The sequence below is a fragment of the Lissotriton vulgaris genome, chromosome 11 (genome assembly GCF_964263255.1).
Source record: "Lissotriton vulgaris chromosome 11, aLisVul1.2, whole genome shotgun sequence".
Taxonomy (NCBI): domain Eukaryota; kingdom Metazoa; phylum Chordata; class Amphibia; order Caudata; family Salamandridae; genus Lissotriton; species Lissotriton vulgaris.
In genome coordinates, this window is record NC_141699.1 from 634,473,000 (window position 1) to 634,489,773 (window position 16,774).

At 49.2% G+C, this 16,774-nt stretch overlaps 1 protein-coding gene across 1 annotated transcript in view; it reads left to right on the forward strand.

Annotated features, from left to right (window-relative positions):
- ANKMY1 (ankyrin repeat and MYND domain containing 1) overlaps positions 1-16,774 on the forward strand; it is a 661,439-nt gene that overhangs the window by 549,153 nt on the left and 95,512 nt on the right. The window contains exon 19 of the mRNA XM_086943729.1: positions 5,278-5,393. Within this exon, the coding sequence (XP_086799855.1) occupies positions 5,278-5,393 (116 nt within the window). The remainder of the gene's footprint in view (positions 1-5,277; positions 5,394-16,774) is intronic.

Genomic DNA, 16,774 nt, shown 5'->3' on the forward strand with positions numbered 1-16,774 from the left:
GTTTTGTAAATGCTAATTCCTAACTATATATGGAGTATAACCTATGGTTTTTTCATTGAATATATATATATATATATATATATATATATATATATATATATATATATATATATATATATATATATATATATATATATATATATATACACATGTACACATTGAGGCACCTACGATTCACTTTATAATGGAATAAAAAGAATTCTGCAACAAGCGAAATCCTGAATGGAGTGTCCGTTTCTCCCTTGGGGGTACTGTTCAGTATCCTGTTGGATGCGTTTGTTTGAATATATATATATATATACATATTACCTACTGGCGGTCGCCAGTAGGTAGTTATAGTTAGGATTTTTTTCAATGTTAAATCTCAAAATTCTATTTGGAATAACTTTGGCACCGGTTGACGAATCTGCCTGAAAATTTCCTGAAAATGGCCTCGTCGGGCTCGGGTCCTTCCTTGAAAGTTTGGGGGGGATACGTCAAGCGGGGACCGAGATAAAAGGGGGGTTCCAAAACGCGTTTTCCCCATGTAAATTTCCATAGGGCGGTCGATTTCACTTTTAGCCCGAACGGCTGAATGGATTTCCAGCAAACTTGGCAAAATTGAAGGGACTGGTAGCCCGATGTGCCTTTGCTATGTCTCAAGATATGTGCTGCAGTGGATTTTGAGTAATTTAGGTTAAAAAAAATATATATATCTATAGGCGCTCTCCGGTGCGCGCACCGGAGTGCGCTCCAGGCGCGACACGCGACTTGCGCGCAGGAAGCTGATTGGCTCTTGGGTGTCTGTAAACATTCTAAACAGTCTGGAGCGGCCGCCATCTTGTGTCTCGGTAAAATCGAGACACAAGGGGTTTGAAAAAAAAAGGGGCAAATGACCATAAGGGGGAAGAGTAGACCCCCTCTGACCCCCTAGGTTTGATGTAGGGGCTAAAATAGGGTCCTGCAGGGCATTACATTTTTTATTTTTTTTTTCGTTTTGCGCGGGGGAAGCGCATGGTACGCGCACCGGCGAAGCACGGGGAAAATCCAGGACCATATTTATGAAGGCCTTGCGCTGCTAGTTTTGCGCCTCCTGTGCGTCAATTTTTGTGACGCACCAGCGGTGTAAAAAAATGCGCATTGTTATGCAATATTTAAAAAGTGACGCATCTATCTAGATGCGTCACTTTTTAAATATAGTGCAACGAGGCACATTTTTTTACACTGCTGTTGTGATGCGTCACTTTTCTGTGCGCACTCCTTATGACATTCCAGATGTGTCGTATTTAATGTATGACGAATCATGTTGCAAGGAGTTACAGATACATCAGTATTTCTGACATATCTGTAAACATAAAAGTGATGCGAGGCAGGTGCAAGATTTTGACGCAACAGCATCCTAAAAGTGACGCAGAGAAATCTTATAGATTTCAGTACGTCGTTATTACCAAGCTTTTTGCGGGGGAATGCCCCCTTTGCATACATTATACCTGACGCAGATATAATGTGGCGCAGAGTTTTAAAAAGTGACCCATGTACCTAGATGCGTCACTTTTTAAAAATAGCGTCAGGTATAATGCATGCAGAGGGGGTGTTCTCCCGCAAAAAGCTTTGCAATAGCGACGCAGTGAAATCTTTGAGATTTCACTGCGTCACTTTTAGGATGCTGTTGCGTCAAAATCTTGTGCCTGCTTTACAGCAGGTGTTAGACTGACGCAAGCCCTTTCACATGGTGCTTTTTCCATGTGAAAGGACACATTACTGGAGTTGCGTCACTTTTGTGACGCACTCCAGCAATGCGTTACTTGGAATGTCATAAGGAGTGCGCACAGAAAAGTGACGCATCGCACCAGTGGTGTAAAAAAATGTGCCTCGTTGCGTTATATTTAAAAAGTGACGTATCTAGGTAGATGGGTCACTTTTTAAAATCAAGCGCCACATTATATCTGCGTGAGGTATAATGCATGCAGAGGGGGTGTTCCCCCGCAAAAAGCTTTGTAATAGCGACGCAGTGAAATGTTTGAGATTTCACTGCGTCACTTTTAGGATGCTGTTGCATCCTTTAAATATAGTGCAACGAGGCACATTTTATTACACTGCTGGTGTGATGCGTCACTTTTCTGTGCGCACTCCTTATGACATTCCAGATGTGTCATATTTAATGTATGACGAATCATGTTGCAAGGAGTTACAGATACGTCAGTATTTCTCACATATCTGTAAACATGAAAGTGACGCGAGGCAGGCGCAAGATTTTGACGCAACAGCATCCTAAAAGTGACGCAGAGAAATCTCATAGATTTCAGTACGTCGTTATTACCAAGCTTTTTGCGAGGGATTGCCCCCTCTGCATACATTATACCTGATGCAGATATAATGTGGCGCAGAGTTTTAAAAAGTGACCCATGTACCTAGATGCGTCACTTTTTAAAAATAGTGTCAGGTATAATGCATGCAGAGGGGGTGTTCCCCTGCAAAAAGCTTGGTAATAATGACGCAGTGCGTCTTTTTTAGGATGCTGTTGCGCCAAAATCTTGCGCCTGCTTCACAGCAAACCTTTCACATGGTGCTTTTTCCATGTGAAAGGACACATTACTGGAGTTGCGTCACTTTTGTGACGCACTCCAGCAATGCGTTACTTTTGTGTTTACAGATACGTCAGAAATACTGACATATCTGTAACTCCTTGCGAATTGATTAGTCATATATTAAATATGACATATCTGGAATGTCATAAGGAGTGTGTCCAGAAAAGTGACGCATCGCTGTTTTCACGTAGCGATGCGTCACTTTTCAGAAATGAGGCCTCCAGTTTATTCACTGTGTCATAACTTTCTTTTCTAACACTCACCTTCTTTCATTCCTCCTACTTCACTTCCTTTCACCTCTCATACCTTTCTGTTCTTTCTTACTCATTCTCCTTTCAATTATCAATGCACTATATTTCACTTACTCTTCATTTTTTTAAGAATATAGCTCTTTGATGAGAATTGGAGGTAGTTCTGAAAAGAACTTTTGGTTTTCTTCTTTTAACTGAACAGGAACAAAAACAGGGAATGGAAACTGCTCAACAGGAGCAAAAAGAAAAGAAAAAAATTAGGGGTGGGAAGGGCAGCGATGGTTCTCCAATGCTCGAACCATGAGCAGGACACTTTGCTCCCCATAGGTGAGGAGTTGATTGCAGTATCTGCATTTGACGACCCCATGGTTAAATGCAGGTTGTATGTTTGCCACCTGCTCCTGCGATTGCTCTCTCCCAGAAGAAGTTGCTCCTCCTGTTGATGTAGAGGCCCCATCTCTGGGAACCTCTTGTGCCAGAGCCCTGACACTTTCCCGGGCAAAATTCTGGGGGTGCCTCCTCTCCACATGGCGAATCATGGTGAAGTTGCCAAAAGAATACTTTTTTTGGGGGTTACCCCGTGACAGGACCTGTTTGCAGATCCTGCACTCTACTTTTGGTGCATTCACCTTTTTCTGGTCTGCTGGAAACTTAAAAAATTTCCAGATGAAATGTTCTTTGACCTTCGGCTGAGGAGGCTCTTCATCAATGAAATCATTGGAGTCATCTTCACTGCTGGATGGTCTGGCAGCCATGATTAATCAAGAAATATGCAACAGCAAAAAAGGCAGGTCTTTCAGTCACAAAAGTGAAAGAAGAAGTGAAGGAAATGGGTGGGGATTTCATTCATTGTAAAAAAAAACTGTTAGCAACCAATGAAAAGTGTTATTTTAGGGTCACATGACCCGACGCGTTTACGCTGCGCGCTCCGGAGCACTTCCGGTGCGTTTACGCAGCGCGATCGTAGGCGCTTCCGGGGCGCAAACGTGGCGCGATCGTAGGCGCTTTTGCGTGCGTTTATGCGCCGCGAACGTAGGCGCTTCCGAGGGCACTTACGTTGCGCGCCGAAGTGACATCATCAAACTTTTACAGAAATGCATAATCATTTTCCTTATTAAAAAAAACTAATTTTATTTGTATGGTACGAAATGTTTTGCATTATTATAACTTTTCATTCATATTTTTTTTCACGAACGACAGTTGCGCTCTGGGTGCGCTTTCAGATGAGCTCACGGAAAAGCTTACCGGAGAGCTTAGCTGAAAGCTTCCCGGAGCGCGCACCCAGAGCGCAAAAGAAAAAAATTATATAAAAAAAACATGAATACTTTAAAAAGAACAGCAAATTGTAAAAAAAAAAAAAAGGTTAGAAACTCGATATACAAAGGAATTAGCATTTAAAAAACCTATGAAATTCACTGAAAAAACCATAGGTTTCACACCAGTTATAGTTAGGAATTAGCATTTAAAAAACCTATTAAATTCACTGAAAAAACCATAGGTTTCACACCAGTTATAGTTAGCTGGAAATTTTACTGATATAAAACCATTGAAATTCCCACGTTATAGTTAGATGGACTCACTATAACTTGTGCGTGCAATGCACTGCTGATGATGTCTTATTAAGCCAGTTAACCAATCAATTTTTAAAAACCATCCATTTAGACACTTATTTAAACATTTATTCTTCCATCAACTTTTACATATACATATATAAAATATATTTATTTTTCAGAAAGACACACATTCACTGGATGGTGTCATCAGTGATGTCATGAGTGATGTCACTGACCATGTCATGAGTGATGTAATATGTGATGTCATCAGCAGTGCATTGCACGCGCAAGTTATAGTGAGTCCATCTAACTATAACGTGGGAATTTCAATGGTTTTATATCAGTAAAATTTCCAGCTAACTATAACTGGTGTGAAACCTATGGTTTTTTCAGTGAATTTAATAGGTTTTTTAAATGCTAATTCCTAACTATAACTGGTGTGAAACCTATGGTTTTTTCAGTGAATATATATATATATATATATATATATATATATATATATATACATACATACATACATACATACATACATATATATATATATATATGTGTATATAACTTTACTACTACTAAACTGAGACAAAATCCTAACTTTACGACTTTCGGTATTCACAAAAGGCATTTAGTAGTAGTAAGGTTAGGAATCTTAACTTTACTATTACTAAGTCCCTTTTGTGAATACCGAAAGTCGTAAAGTTGGGCCCACTGCTCCTTCTGCACTTTTGATAGCTCTGTCCCTACCCTGACCTTAAACAGAGACTTGGGATAGGGACTTTTAGGATGTAACAAGATTGGAAGTATTTGTGTTCTAAAAATGGAAGGTAATTGTTAATCGGGGGCATTTTGGCATTTTAGCAGAAATTAGACTAGAACAGCAGGCATATCAGATTCCAAATGCAACACCAGCTGGGAAGATTCGAAGGAGCAGGCAGAGAGGGCTGCAGCAGAGACCAGCAACACCTGCCGACGTAGACAAGCTCAGGCATACCCATGTATTGCAGAGAGAGCAGGAGATGTTACAGGTGCGTGCTGGCCTCCAATTATTTAGTACTATTGTTACAAGGGTAAAGATGTAAAAAGGTATATTATACAACTTACAGTCAGATAACTGCTGCCTTAGATCATGAGTCTGGAACACATAAGAAGGTTGAGCTTTTCATAGCTCATCAACCCAAAGGTGGTTTCTGTGATCTTGTCTACTTTGCACATCTTGGACTACTCATCTGTTTCTTCAGCTAAGTGGCAAACCTTTCTAATGGTTGAATATGTATCATAAACAGGTGCCCTACAGGCCGCTGCATAAAACTTTAATACTGAAAAACTTCCATTGTATGATGATCTGAAACCAGCATAGCTGCTGTTTGTTGTGTATCTGGAGGAGTTCCTGACCTTGGAATTCAGAGGCCTGTGTTTTAATCATCCCTGCGTGAGTGAATCAACATCATGTGGTTCTGGCAAATCAGTTCATCTGCGTGCCTGGTGATGCACTTCAGATTTGACAAGATTCAAACCTTCCAGTTACAGAACCGATGTGTTTAGGTCTCGACTGAGACAGCACATGTGCTGTTGCTTGCAAGACATACTGTTTACTTACAGGGGACTTTAGAGCCCAACAATTATTTGCAATTGGTTGGCTTCATGGTCAGTGTCATTTCATTGCTTCTCTTTGGTCAACACATGCTGCCTTCACTTCCTCTTCATGTGTTTGTCCATCCTCAGGAGCATGGTTTCAGTACTGCTTCCTTGCTAGTGTCCTTCCACTGCTCACAGGTTCAGCAGCTCTAGATTCAGCAGATCAGTAAACGCAGCTCTGCCTTTAAACTTCCATCCTTTCCCTTAACAGACACTGCTATGTGGGTACTGATATACCTGCACAGCACCCCCACATGCACAGATCCGCCAGTGCCCCGCAATTTTCACTCACAACACCCACTGTTATTCCTTTACGGGACACCAACACACACAGCTCTTATTATGCATTCTAATTCTGTTCTATAGGAATTGCTGTTATTTGCTGGATTGACATCCAGACACATCTGTGGCAATGTACCTCAATCCTGAATAGAATCCACCTTCCCCATTGCATCACTGATATTCAAACACATCCCTAAAACCCAGCACATCAAAGCAGATACACAGCACTCTTTGGCTAGTACGAGCATGTAGTGAGCATAATGGATAGTGTGCGTGTGTCTCTTTGTGGGTGTAGTAGAGTGTGCAGAGAATGGGACATTGTGTGAATTTCCCCTACTGCTTTTTTCTTTTTTCAAAACCGTATTTATTGAGAGTTCAAGCAAGATTCAGTACAGCCCTCCACAGTCAGGAGGAGACTGTCAACAACATACATGTAAAAGGCACGGCAGTGAACCCAGAGTTCTAAAAGAATATACCCCATCCCACCCCCATCCCACCCATCTCCAAAAACGCCCTTCAACACCCCCCCCAACTACCCACCCCTTATCCCGCCCTAACCCAGTGCACGTGATCATAGTTTAGCAACATGAGATGAACAGCAAAGGCGGTGTCGGCCAGCAGCCTAAGGTACAGGATCCACATCAGGGGGCAGTGCATAATCAATATCAATCGGTCGATCAAGGCCAGGCCCCTGTAGTCCGCCCACCGCTTCCAAATTTTGTAAAGCTTCCGGGGACACCCCCTGGCTTCAAAAACCGGTAGTTCCAGGCCCATGAGAAAGTCTAATCCCGCCTTCCATGCACTAAGCGGGGGGGCACGTTCACTCTTCCAGGCCTGGGCCAGATCTCGCTTGGCCACCACTAGTCCCAACAGCAGCAAATGTCGTTTGTAAATGTTACCCCCAACGTTTTCCAGAACATGAAGGAGACCCAGCCTAGGGGTACGGGGAAGGTCCCAACCCAACACCTCCGACAGGCAGTCCCAAACCCCCGCCCAGAACCTAGTCAGTCTCCCACAGGACCACACAGTATGGAAAAGCGTCCCCCTTTCAGTACCGCACCGCAGACACTCCGGAGCGGCTATAAGGCCCGCTCGCCACAGTCGTTCTCTAGTATAATATGCCCTGTGAAGGTATTTGAATTGGATGAATCTAAGACGGACGGCTATAGCAGCGCCACAAGGGGATTCAAGGGCCTCACGCCAGTCATCATCATCCAAGGGGCCAACATCATTCTCCCAGGAGGCCTTCAATGTCAAAAGGGAAGGGGAGCAGTGCATAACCAGGGAGCGGTATATCTGAGAAACCTTCTTGTCGCCCATAAAGAGTTTTGCCTCAATAGGACTAAAGTCAGGGAGTTGCTCTAAGCCCACCAGGCTGGGGCCGAGGGCATGGCGGAACTGGAGGTACCGAAAAAATTGGGACTTGGGCATATTAAATTCGGAACTAAGGTCCTGAAAGGACTTAAGTGTAGTTCCAGTGAGGACATGACCCAGGGACGAAATCCCGATCGCATCCCAGCCGCCAAACCCGGACAGGGAAGCCAGCACCGGAAGCAAACCATTGTGCCACAGCGGCGTCTCGGCAGTCAGCCTGCCCCACCAACCAATACGGTGCAAAGCCTGTCGCCAAACCGCAAAGACCACCTGGGTGACCCTCGGCAACATCCTCCTCCGTCTGGCCGAGTACAGTAAGGTGTGGAGTGTGGCACCACCCATCAACGAATGCTCCAGAGCATAGGCCGGATCACTACGATCCCCATACCACCACTCGTTGAGCACCAGGAGGTGAGAGGCCTGGTAATAAGACAACAGATCCGTGGCCGCCAAGCCGCCGCAGTATGTAGAAAGAAAGCACGTACGCAGTGCCACCCTGGAGGCACCCCTGGCCCACAAAAACCGACCTAGCACCGAGTTGACACTCCGGAACCATTGCGGGTCAATTTTATGTGGATGATTCTGCAGTTGGTAGAGAAGCCGAGGCAGGGCTACCATCTTGAAAATGGCCGACCGGCCATAGATATTAAGGGGCATACACGTCCAGGTCTTGACGTCCATCTGGACCCTGTCCCACACTGGCTGAACATTCCGATCCCACGCCGCCGAGGCCGAGAGGAAGACGCCCAAGTATTTCACACCATCGACCGCCACCTGAAGGGACGCGGCCCACGGGCAGTGCACCGAGTCACTCCGCAACACCCACAGGGTTGACTTGCGCGGATTAAGAAAGAGCCCCGACGCCTGACCAAACTCCTGCATTATCTCAAGAATTCGAGGGCCCGTATGATGCAAATCAGTCATAAAGAAAAGCACGTCATCCGCGTACAAGGCTATGCGGTCCGCATGGTCCGCCCCCCACACAAAGCCCCGATAAAGCGCATCTCGACGCACCCGGGCGGCCATAGGCTCCATAGCCAGCGCGAAAAGGTACGGGGAGAGGGGACACCCCTGACGAGTGCCTCTGGTCACGGGAAACCGCGCGGAGATCGCCCCCGAAACACGCACGTAGGCGGTGACATCCGTATAGAGCAATTTTACATAGGAGACGAAAACTGGACCCAAATTCAGTAGCGGAAGAAGGGCAAAGAGATAGGTCCAGCTGACTGAGTCAAAAGCACTATCAATGTCCGCCAGCAACAGCGCCGCCTGATCCCCGGTTGTTCCGATTGCGTCTATCGCAGCCTGTGCCCGACGAATGTTGTGTCGCGTCGCCCGGTGCGGCATAAAGCCCGCCTGATCAGGGTGAACAAGGGCCGATATATGCGGAAGCAGGCAGTTCGCGAGCGCTTTGGCCAGGAGCTTGGCTTCAAAATTAATGAGGGATATGGGACGATACGACTCATGGCGATCAGGGGGTCTGCCCGGCTTTTGGAAGACCACAATTTCGGCATGACGCCAGTCCGTGGGGAGGCTGCCACGCTCCCGCGCCAGTTCCAACGCCCGCCTGTAATGTGGCCCGAGCTGCAAGTGGAATTTCCGATAGAATTTGCTGGGGAACCCGCTCGGCCCCGGCGCCTTAACCACATTGAGTTGGCCCAGTGCGTCGCCCAATTCCTCAGCCGTCAGGGGGAGATCCAAAGCGTCACGTACCTCGTCGGAGACTGCACGTGGAGGGACTGCCGCAAGGTACCCCTCGATGCCATCGGAGGAAAGGCTCTCCCGAGAGGCATATTGGTGCACATAGTAGCGCGCAAAGCTCGCCGCCAGGATCGCAGGGTCCGTAATCACCACCCCCGTGTCGTCAACAAGCCCCGGCAAAGTGATTGGTTGTAAAGTCTGCTGACAGCCCTACTGCTTTTTTGTGTGTAAGCAAGATTGCTGTACTTGTACCAATGCCATACTTGTTGTTTGTGAAGAACACTTGTGCTTTCGCTGCCTGTGATATCACTGGAAGTGATTGGTGCGTGAAAGAATCTTGCAGTGCTGATCACAGGTTGTGCAAGTTTCTTTTATGTTTGAAGATATCCTCCAGTCCTGTTGTCTTAGAAATTTGTATTACAGAGCTGCGAAGAGGTGTCACATCAAATGTTACCCATAGAGCCATTCATGGCTTTTATCCAAAAGGGCCATGTATTCTGGTACATGCAGTTGCACTTTCTGTATCAAAAGTATTTAAATAATGAAGTCCCTGCATGTCGTTGAGTCAAAAGGCATCACTCATTGTGGGTGCGACAGAATCCAAGGCTCTGCATGGCATCTCTGCCATTGTGTGTGTGAAAGAAGCCTCCACTATTCATACTGCATGTGAAGTCAGCATGCAATGTTGCGGGTGCCTATGATGTACTCAGCTCTGGGCAACTATAAGTTTTCGGGTATTTGTGGGCATGGAATAATAGGGTCCTCAAACTCTAGACCTGATAATTACGGGCCTGAAGATACCAGAACCGGGGTTAAAAATAGCAGGTGGTATCTCCTAAAGAGATAACGAGGAACTTGTTAAGAGGCTCACTGCATGTAGGCTCTTGGGCTGCCTCTCATGGTGTACATGCTGTTTTTATTCTGCAGCATGTAATACAATACCACTGCCAGTGCTGTACTTCCATGTAAAGTGATTTAAAAGTCACCAGTATTTATTTCATTGATTTCCACGAAGAGGAATCAGACCAAGCTTTGAATAGTGTTACTAATGTTACTGACCCAGCTTATTTTAAAATGCAGCACTGGGTGAAAAACTCCCAAGTTCGTCTGTTAGATGGTCTTTAAATTGTTTCTAGTTTTGGCCAATGTTACAGACAAGTCTATTATACCAGAGATGAGAACAACCTTCAATGCCCCTGTACTATATTCTCTTATAATCATATGGTTTTCTGCAATGCGATGACTAAATATGCTTCAAAATGCACACTTGTTCTCCAAAATATTTGAGAGCTAGCTTTGGGTCTCACATGAAATATTTGCCCTTGGCCTCACCAGCGTTTCTGACAGGCTTGTTTATAGATATTTAAAAACTACAAAAACAGGTTTTGTTAGCTCTTCACAATGTACTTTGATATATTGTGAAATTGTTGAGACATGTGGCAGGTCAGGAATGAGGCTCTGGTGTACATTCAGTTTGGAAAGTCCCCACCTCTTCCACCTATAAGGCTTCCATTCACAGGCCCACATGACGAGGAATTCCTGGCATATCAAGGTTGACTGAGAGGCGGAGGCCAAATGTCTTGTGAACATTTGCTGGTAAGTCGATGCCTCAAAAAGCTGGTAAGTCAGGGGCAGCTACTGACATCTGAAACTCATTTGCCTCTAAAATGTTACAAACTCTGAGGCTCGGTCTACCTCTGAAATATCAGTTGAGTTAACAAGAGTCAGTCGCAGAGTGAATCACATATCTTGGCTCGAATTGTGCAAACTATGAAAATGCGCCTCATTATGGGAAATGCTCTGCCCCTAGGCCATCCGCGATCTTGCGCTGCCCTGGGGGCTGTACATACATGTGAAAAACAGAGCTGCTGCTTGAAAGCCACTCTGTGTTTTCACAGTGCAGGCGGCAACCCGCTTGTACTTTTAGGTTTAAAGTATTTTATTGAAGCAGGGTGGGGTAGGACACAAGGGGCAAGGAACAAATAAACCACAGGAACCGCACAGCAATGTGCATTGTACAGCAAGTACCGTAATGCAGTTACAAATTTGCAAGAGGCCCCATCCGACTCGGGAGCATAGCTTTCGCACCTGTGGTCACATACAAACAGGGGGGGTGGGGGAGGGGGGAAGAGGGGAAGGGAAAAAGGGGGAGGGGTGAAGGGAGGAGAAGCAACCCCGCTCCAAGAACCTACCTAACCAAACAGAACCCCCAACTACCTAACCCTAACCCACCCCCTGTACTGTGCCAAAATCTACAGTCTCCGCTACATGCAACTTTCCAAAAATCCCCGCTATACAGTACCGACCCCACCCAATCAAGCAGGCTGGTCCGGTGGCGGTGTCAGCCTTAACAACCTAAGGTATCTAGGGCAGGTGATCTCCCGAAACTCGGAACATAACAGGCTGTGAAAGGGCTCCCACAGATCCTCAAAGGTATCAGTATCCCCCAAGGCTACTAAGGACATCTTCTCCATTCCAAGGACATGCCATAATCTGTGCAGCCAACCAACTACAGAGGGAAGTGTGGTAGTGCGCCAGTGTATGAGAATATTCTGCACCGCTGACCCCAGCGCAATTGCGATCTGTCTACCTCTCTTAGATCTAAGGGGATACATCAGCCCATTCGGCAACCCTAGCAGAACATAGGCCGGGAATCTAGGCAGTTCTATCCCAAAGCATTTGTCTACTTCGCCCAAAACCTCTTCCCAGTAAGGAGCCAGCAGGGGACATTCCCATAGTATGTGTGTTAGGGTACCAGTATTGCCACAGTTGCGCCAGCACGTCCCTGGTATTGCCCTGTCCATCTCGTGCAGTTTCTCCGGAGTACGGTACCAGTAGGTCGAGATTTTAGTGAAGGTCTCCGTAAGACCCGTGTGGTAGGCCGAGTGACGTGCGCGGAAGGAGATGTGTTCCCATTCTTTATGGCTCAACACGCGCCCGAGCTCACGCTCCCAACGTTCCCGACCGGGGTTGTGAATATGAAAGGAGGGGGGCTGCAGCATTTTATACAGGTCTGAGATCAGTTTAGCGTCCGACGTGCGAGTAATTAACCAACGCTCATACGCCGTGATTTCCCGGTGTGCTGCGTCGCGCACTTGGGGTTGTAATGCCCAGTGGCGCGCCTGCATGTATCGCATGCGCTCCGTTTCCGGGAGGCCATAATCCCTCCTCAGGTCCGGGAAGGGGACAACTCCCTCAGGGCAATACAAATGATACAGAGTGCAGCAGCGGGCCGCCCGCCAGCGCTCATAAGCGCCCTGCTCCATCCCGGGGCCGAAGTCCGGGTTGCCAATGAGCGGCGTAAAGGGAGAGGGGAAGGTGGTAAGCTCGCACCTGGCAGCCACCGAGTCCCACGTCCGGAGCGGGACCCGCGTTACCAGAGACGCATAGAGATTGGGGGGTCGATGGGCCCGCTTCAAGAATGGTACTTCCTGCAGCGTCCTACCCGCCACCGCCTGGTCCTGGAACAGCCAGTGCTTATCAGACTCCCACCGGCTCCATTCGACTAGATAGCGGAGCTGAGCGGCCTGGAAATATTTCCGCAAGTCCGGTATCCCCAGCCCCCCGGATTCCGGTGACAGCATAGCGATGCTTCTCTTGATCCTCGGCCTGCGACCCTGCCACACGAACCGCGCAATGGCAGTCTGTGTCTCCGCAAGCCACCCCACGGGGGGCTGGAGCGGCAACGCCCTGAAGAGGTAAAGCACCTGAGGCAGGAGGGTCATCTTCACCGCGGCCACCCTACCCAGTAACGACAGCGTGCCCTTATTCCACCGGCCCAATTCCTCCCTGATTTTCGCGCCCAGAGCCGCGTAGTTGGCCGTGACCATCTCCGGGAGGGAGGGCGTCAATAGGATCCCCAAGTACGGGATCTGGTCCTTGGACCAGCTCAGAGGGTAAAGCCTCTGTAGTTCCGCTCTAGTGGCAGTAGTAAGCGAAATGTCAAGGGCGGCCGACTTCCCCAGGTTCACCTTGAAGCCCGCCACGTCGGCGAATAAGTTCAGTTCCTCTACACAGGCCGGCAGTGATCTCCGCGGATCATCCAGCGTCAGAATGACATCATCCGCGTACAGGCTGATCGCATGATGGAATTCACCCATCTTGACACCGACAATGTCGGGGTTCTGCCTAACCCTCTGAGCAAAAGGCTCCATGTACAGGGCAAAGAGCAGAGGGGAGAGAGGGCACCCCTGTCTCGTACCCCGCTCAATGGGGAAGGGTCGAGAGCTGCCGCCGTTCACCCGGACTACCGCAGAGGGGAACCGGTAACAATTGAAGATCAGATGACGGAACTTCTCCCCAATCCCGAATTTGCTCAGGACCTTCTCTAGGTAGGGCCAGTGCACCCTGTCGAAAGCCTTCTCCGCGTCTATGGACAGGAGCATCCTCTCCCCAGGGATCCTGGAAGCCTTCTCGAGGATGGGCGTCACCCTCTTTGTGTTATGTACTGTTTGCCTACCGGGCACGAAGCCCGCTTGGTCCGAGTCAACCATGCCCGGGAGGTGCAACGCCAGGCGTGCAGCTAATATACTGGTGAACACTTTCAAATCTGTGTTCAGTAGCGAAATGGGACGGTAGGACCCACAGGCGGTCCTGTCGTTACCCGGCTTCGGAATCACGGAAACCGTGGCCTGGAGAAATTCGGAGGGGATGGCTCCCGGCTCTGCGAAGGAGTTAAAAAGGCGGGTCAGTAGAGGCGCCAGCTCTTGACAGAAGGTTTTATAGAACAGCGGGATAAAGCCATCCGGACCCGGGGCCTTGCCCAATTTAAGCCGGGATATCGCCGTGATCACCTCCTCGATACGGATGTCACGCTCCAGATACTGAGCCTGCTCCTGAGACAACGACGGGAGCGGGACCGAGTCCAGATAGGCCATCTCAGCCCGGGCCGAAGGGGCCTCCCCGGTGTAGAGGTCAGCATAAAAGCCGCGAAAGACGTCTGCTATTTGCTCATCAGCCGTGACCCTACCACCGGTCGGGTCCACCAGTTCCTTCACTCGGTGCTGCTGGTGTTGCACCCTAAGTTTATTAGCCAGGAGCCGCCCACACCGATCGCCCCCTGTATAATATTTGTGTTTCAGTAATACAATAATGTTGGTGGTAGCGTTTCTCAGTGAGTGTAACTTGGTCTTCCTTTTAATATTTGTGTTTCAGGCGAAGCATCGCATACTCCGCCCGGTCCGTGTCAAGGGCCGCCAGGAGTTTCCGTGCCGCCCTCAGCTGCCTCCACACCCTGGGGGCCCCTGTCCTGTGATGAACCTGCTCCAGCTCCCTCACCTGCTGGGTGAGCTCATCTCTCTTGAGCTGTCGGTCCCTATTCTCGGCCGAGGAAATCGCTATAAATTCGCCTCGGAGCACCGCCTTCAGGGCTGCCCACTGTGTCGCGCGAGAAGTATCCCCGTTATCATTTATGGTCTGAAAATCCAAAATGGCCGCCCGGATCTGATCCACCACCGACCGCCTGTGCAAGAGCGTGTCCCGGAGCCGCCAGACCCCTCTCGGCCGAACCACCGGGGGCAGAGTGAAAGCGCCCTCCACCGGGGCGTGGTCAGAAAGAGAGAGGACCCCCATGTCCACACTCGAAGCCAAAGGGAGCATTGGGCCCGACACAAGGAGATGATCCAATCGCGCATAAGATCTATGGGCATGTGAGAAGTAAGAGTATGCGCGGGTGGTGGGGTGGAGGTGGCGCCACATGTCATGCAGATCCAGCTCCTCAAGTCGAGTTCGAATCGAGCCCGAAAGCTCACCCAACTGGTGGCGCCGCTGCACAGACCTGTCCATCGCCGCGTCGAAAACCAGGTTCAAATCGCCCCCCAACACTATGTGCCTATCAGAGGTGGATGCTACGTCCTCCAAAGCCCTGTGTAAGAATTGGTCCTGGTGATCATTGGGGCAGTAGATGGTGCCAACAGTCAGTGCTAAACCCCCCACCTTGATCCTGTACACTAGAAGTCTCCCTTTCTGTTCTGCTACCTTGCACACTACCTCTCCCCTAAACCCCCTAGAAAACAAGATCGCCACCCCTGCCGTCTTGGAGGCGCTAGAGGAGAACAGCTGCGTGGGGAACTTAGGGGTACGCATCCTCAAGCAGTCCTTAGCCAGCAAATGGGTCTCCTGCAACAGACAGATATCCGCTTGTGAGTTTTCTAACAAGGATAACACTGCCCGCCTCTTAACCGGATTATTCAGCCCTTTCACATTGAGAGTAAGCACCTTAAGAGCCATCAAGGAGGGGGATCAATGGAGCACGTGTCAAGAGGCAAAGCCCCGCAGGCAAACACAGAAGGCACCACTCGAGGCCTCAAAACAGAGCAACTTTGAACCGTCCACTGGCACAGTACAGTCCCCGAACCCCAACACCCCACAACTAGAAAAACCCCCCTTGTCCCCACACAACCAAATCTACACCATTCCCCGCAACTGGCCCCCCCTCTAGGCCCCAGAATCAAAACATCTGTCCGCCTGTCCCAACCCCATTCCCTACTACTCAAACTTTTCAAAAAAGACATTGTCCCAGTCCGGCCCGTAACGGGCAGGGCCGTGGTAAATCAGTCTAGTGGACGTCCAGCCACCTCCTCCAGCACTCGCCATTCCCCCCAGCCCACCCCCCGGATCCCCGCACCTGCAAGAGGAATAAGCTAGAGTAGACTCCCCCCGGAGTGAGTTCAGGCCGTCAGGGCCACTTCGCCGTTCGTCGCCACTCTGGAGGCCTCCTGGATGGCGGCCGCCATGTCCGCCCTGATTATGGGCGAGCCCGGACGCTCCGACGGAGGAGAGGTCCCCCCTCCAGCTTGCTGCCATCCGTCACGAGTGCTTCGCCTCCGCCGCGGAGCCGGGGTATCTGTATCCGATGCTGTGAGGCCCAACACCGCGCAGACATCCTGGAGGGACCGAAGCTGATGCAGAACACCGTTCCATCGAAATATCAGACGGAAGGGGTGCCCCCAAGAGTACTGTGTCCCTTGCTCCCGGAGGAAGTCAGTGGCGATCTTGAATGATTTCCTCTTCTGCAGCGTGACTGTAGATAAGTCCTGAAACAGGGTCACAGGGTGGTCCCGGAATCGGAAAGATTGCTGCCCTCGTGCTTCTCGGAGGATCCGCTCCTTCAAGGGAAAGTTCGGGAGGAAGGCCAGAATGTCCGGGGCGGGCGCCGTAGCTCTGCGGGGGCGGCCCACCCGATGTGCTCGGTCTATGCGGATCCGAAAGTCCTCCGACTCTCCCAGGACCGCACGAAAGAGGGCGACCAGATATGCAGTCACGTCCTCACCCTCCTCACCGGACGGCACACCGCGGACCCGTATGTTGTTCCGCCTGGACCGATTTTCAAGGTCCTCGGCGTGGGCCTGTAGCTCAATCTGCTGCTCCCGCAGTCGCAGGACCTCCTGCTGCAGATGGGTGATCTCCTCATACC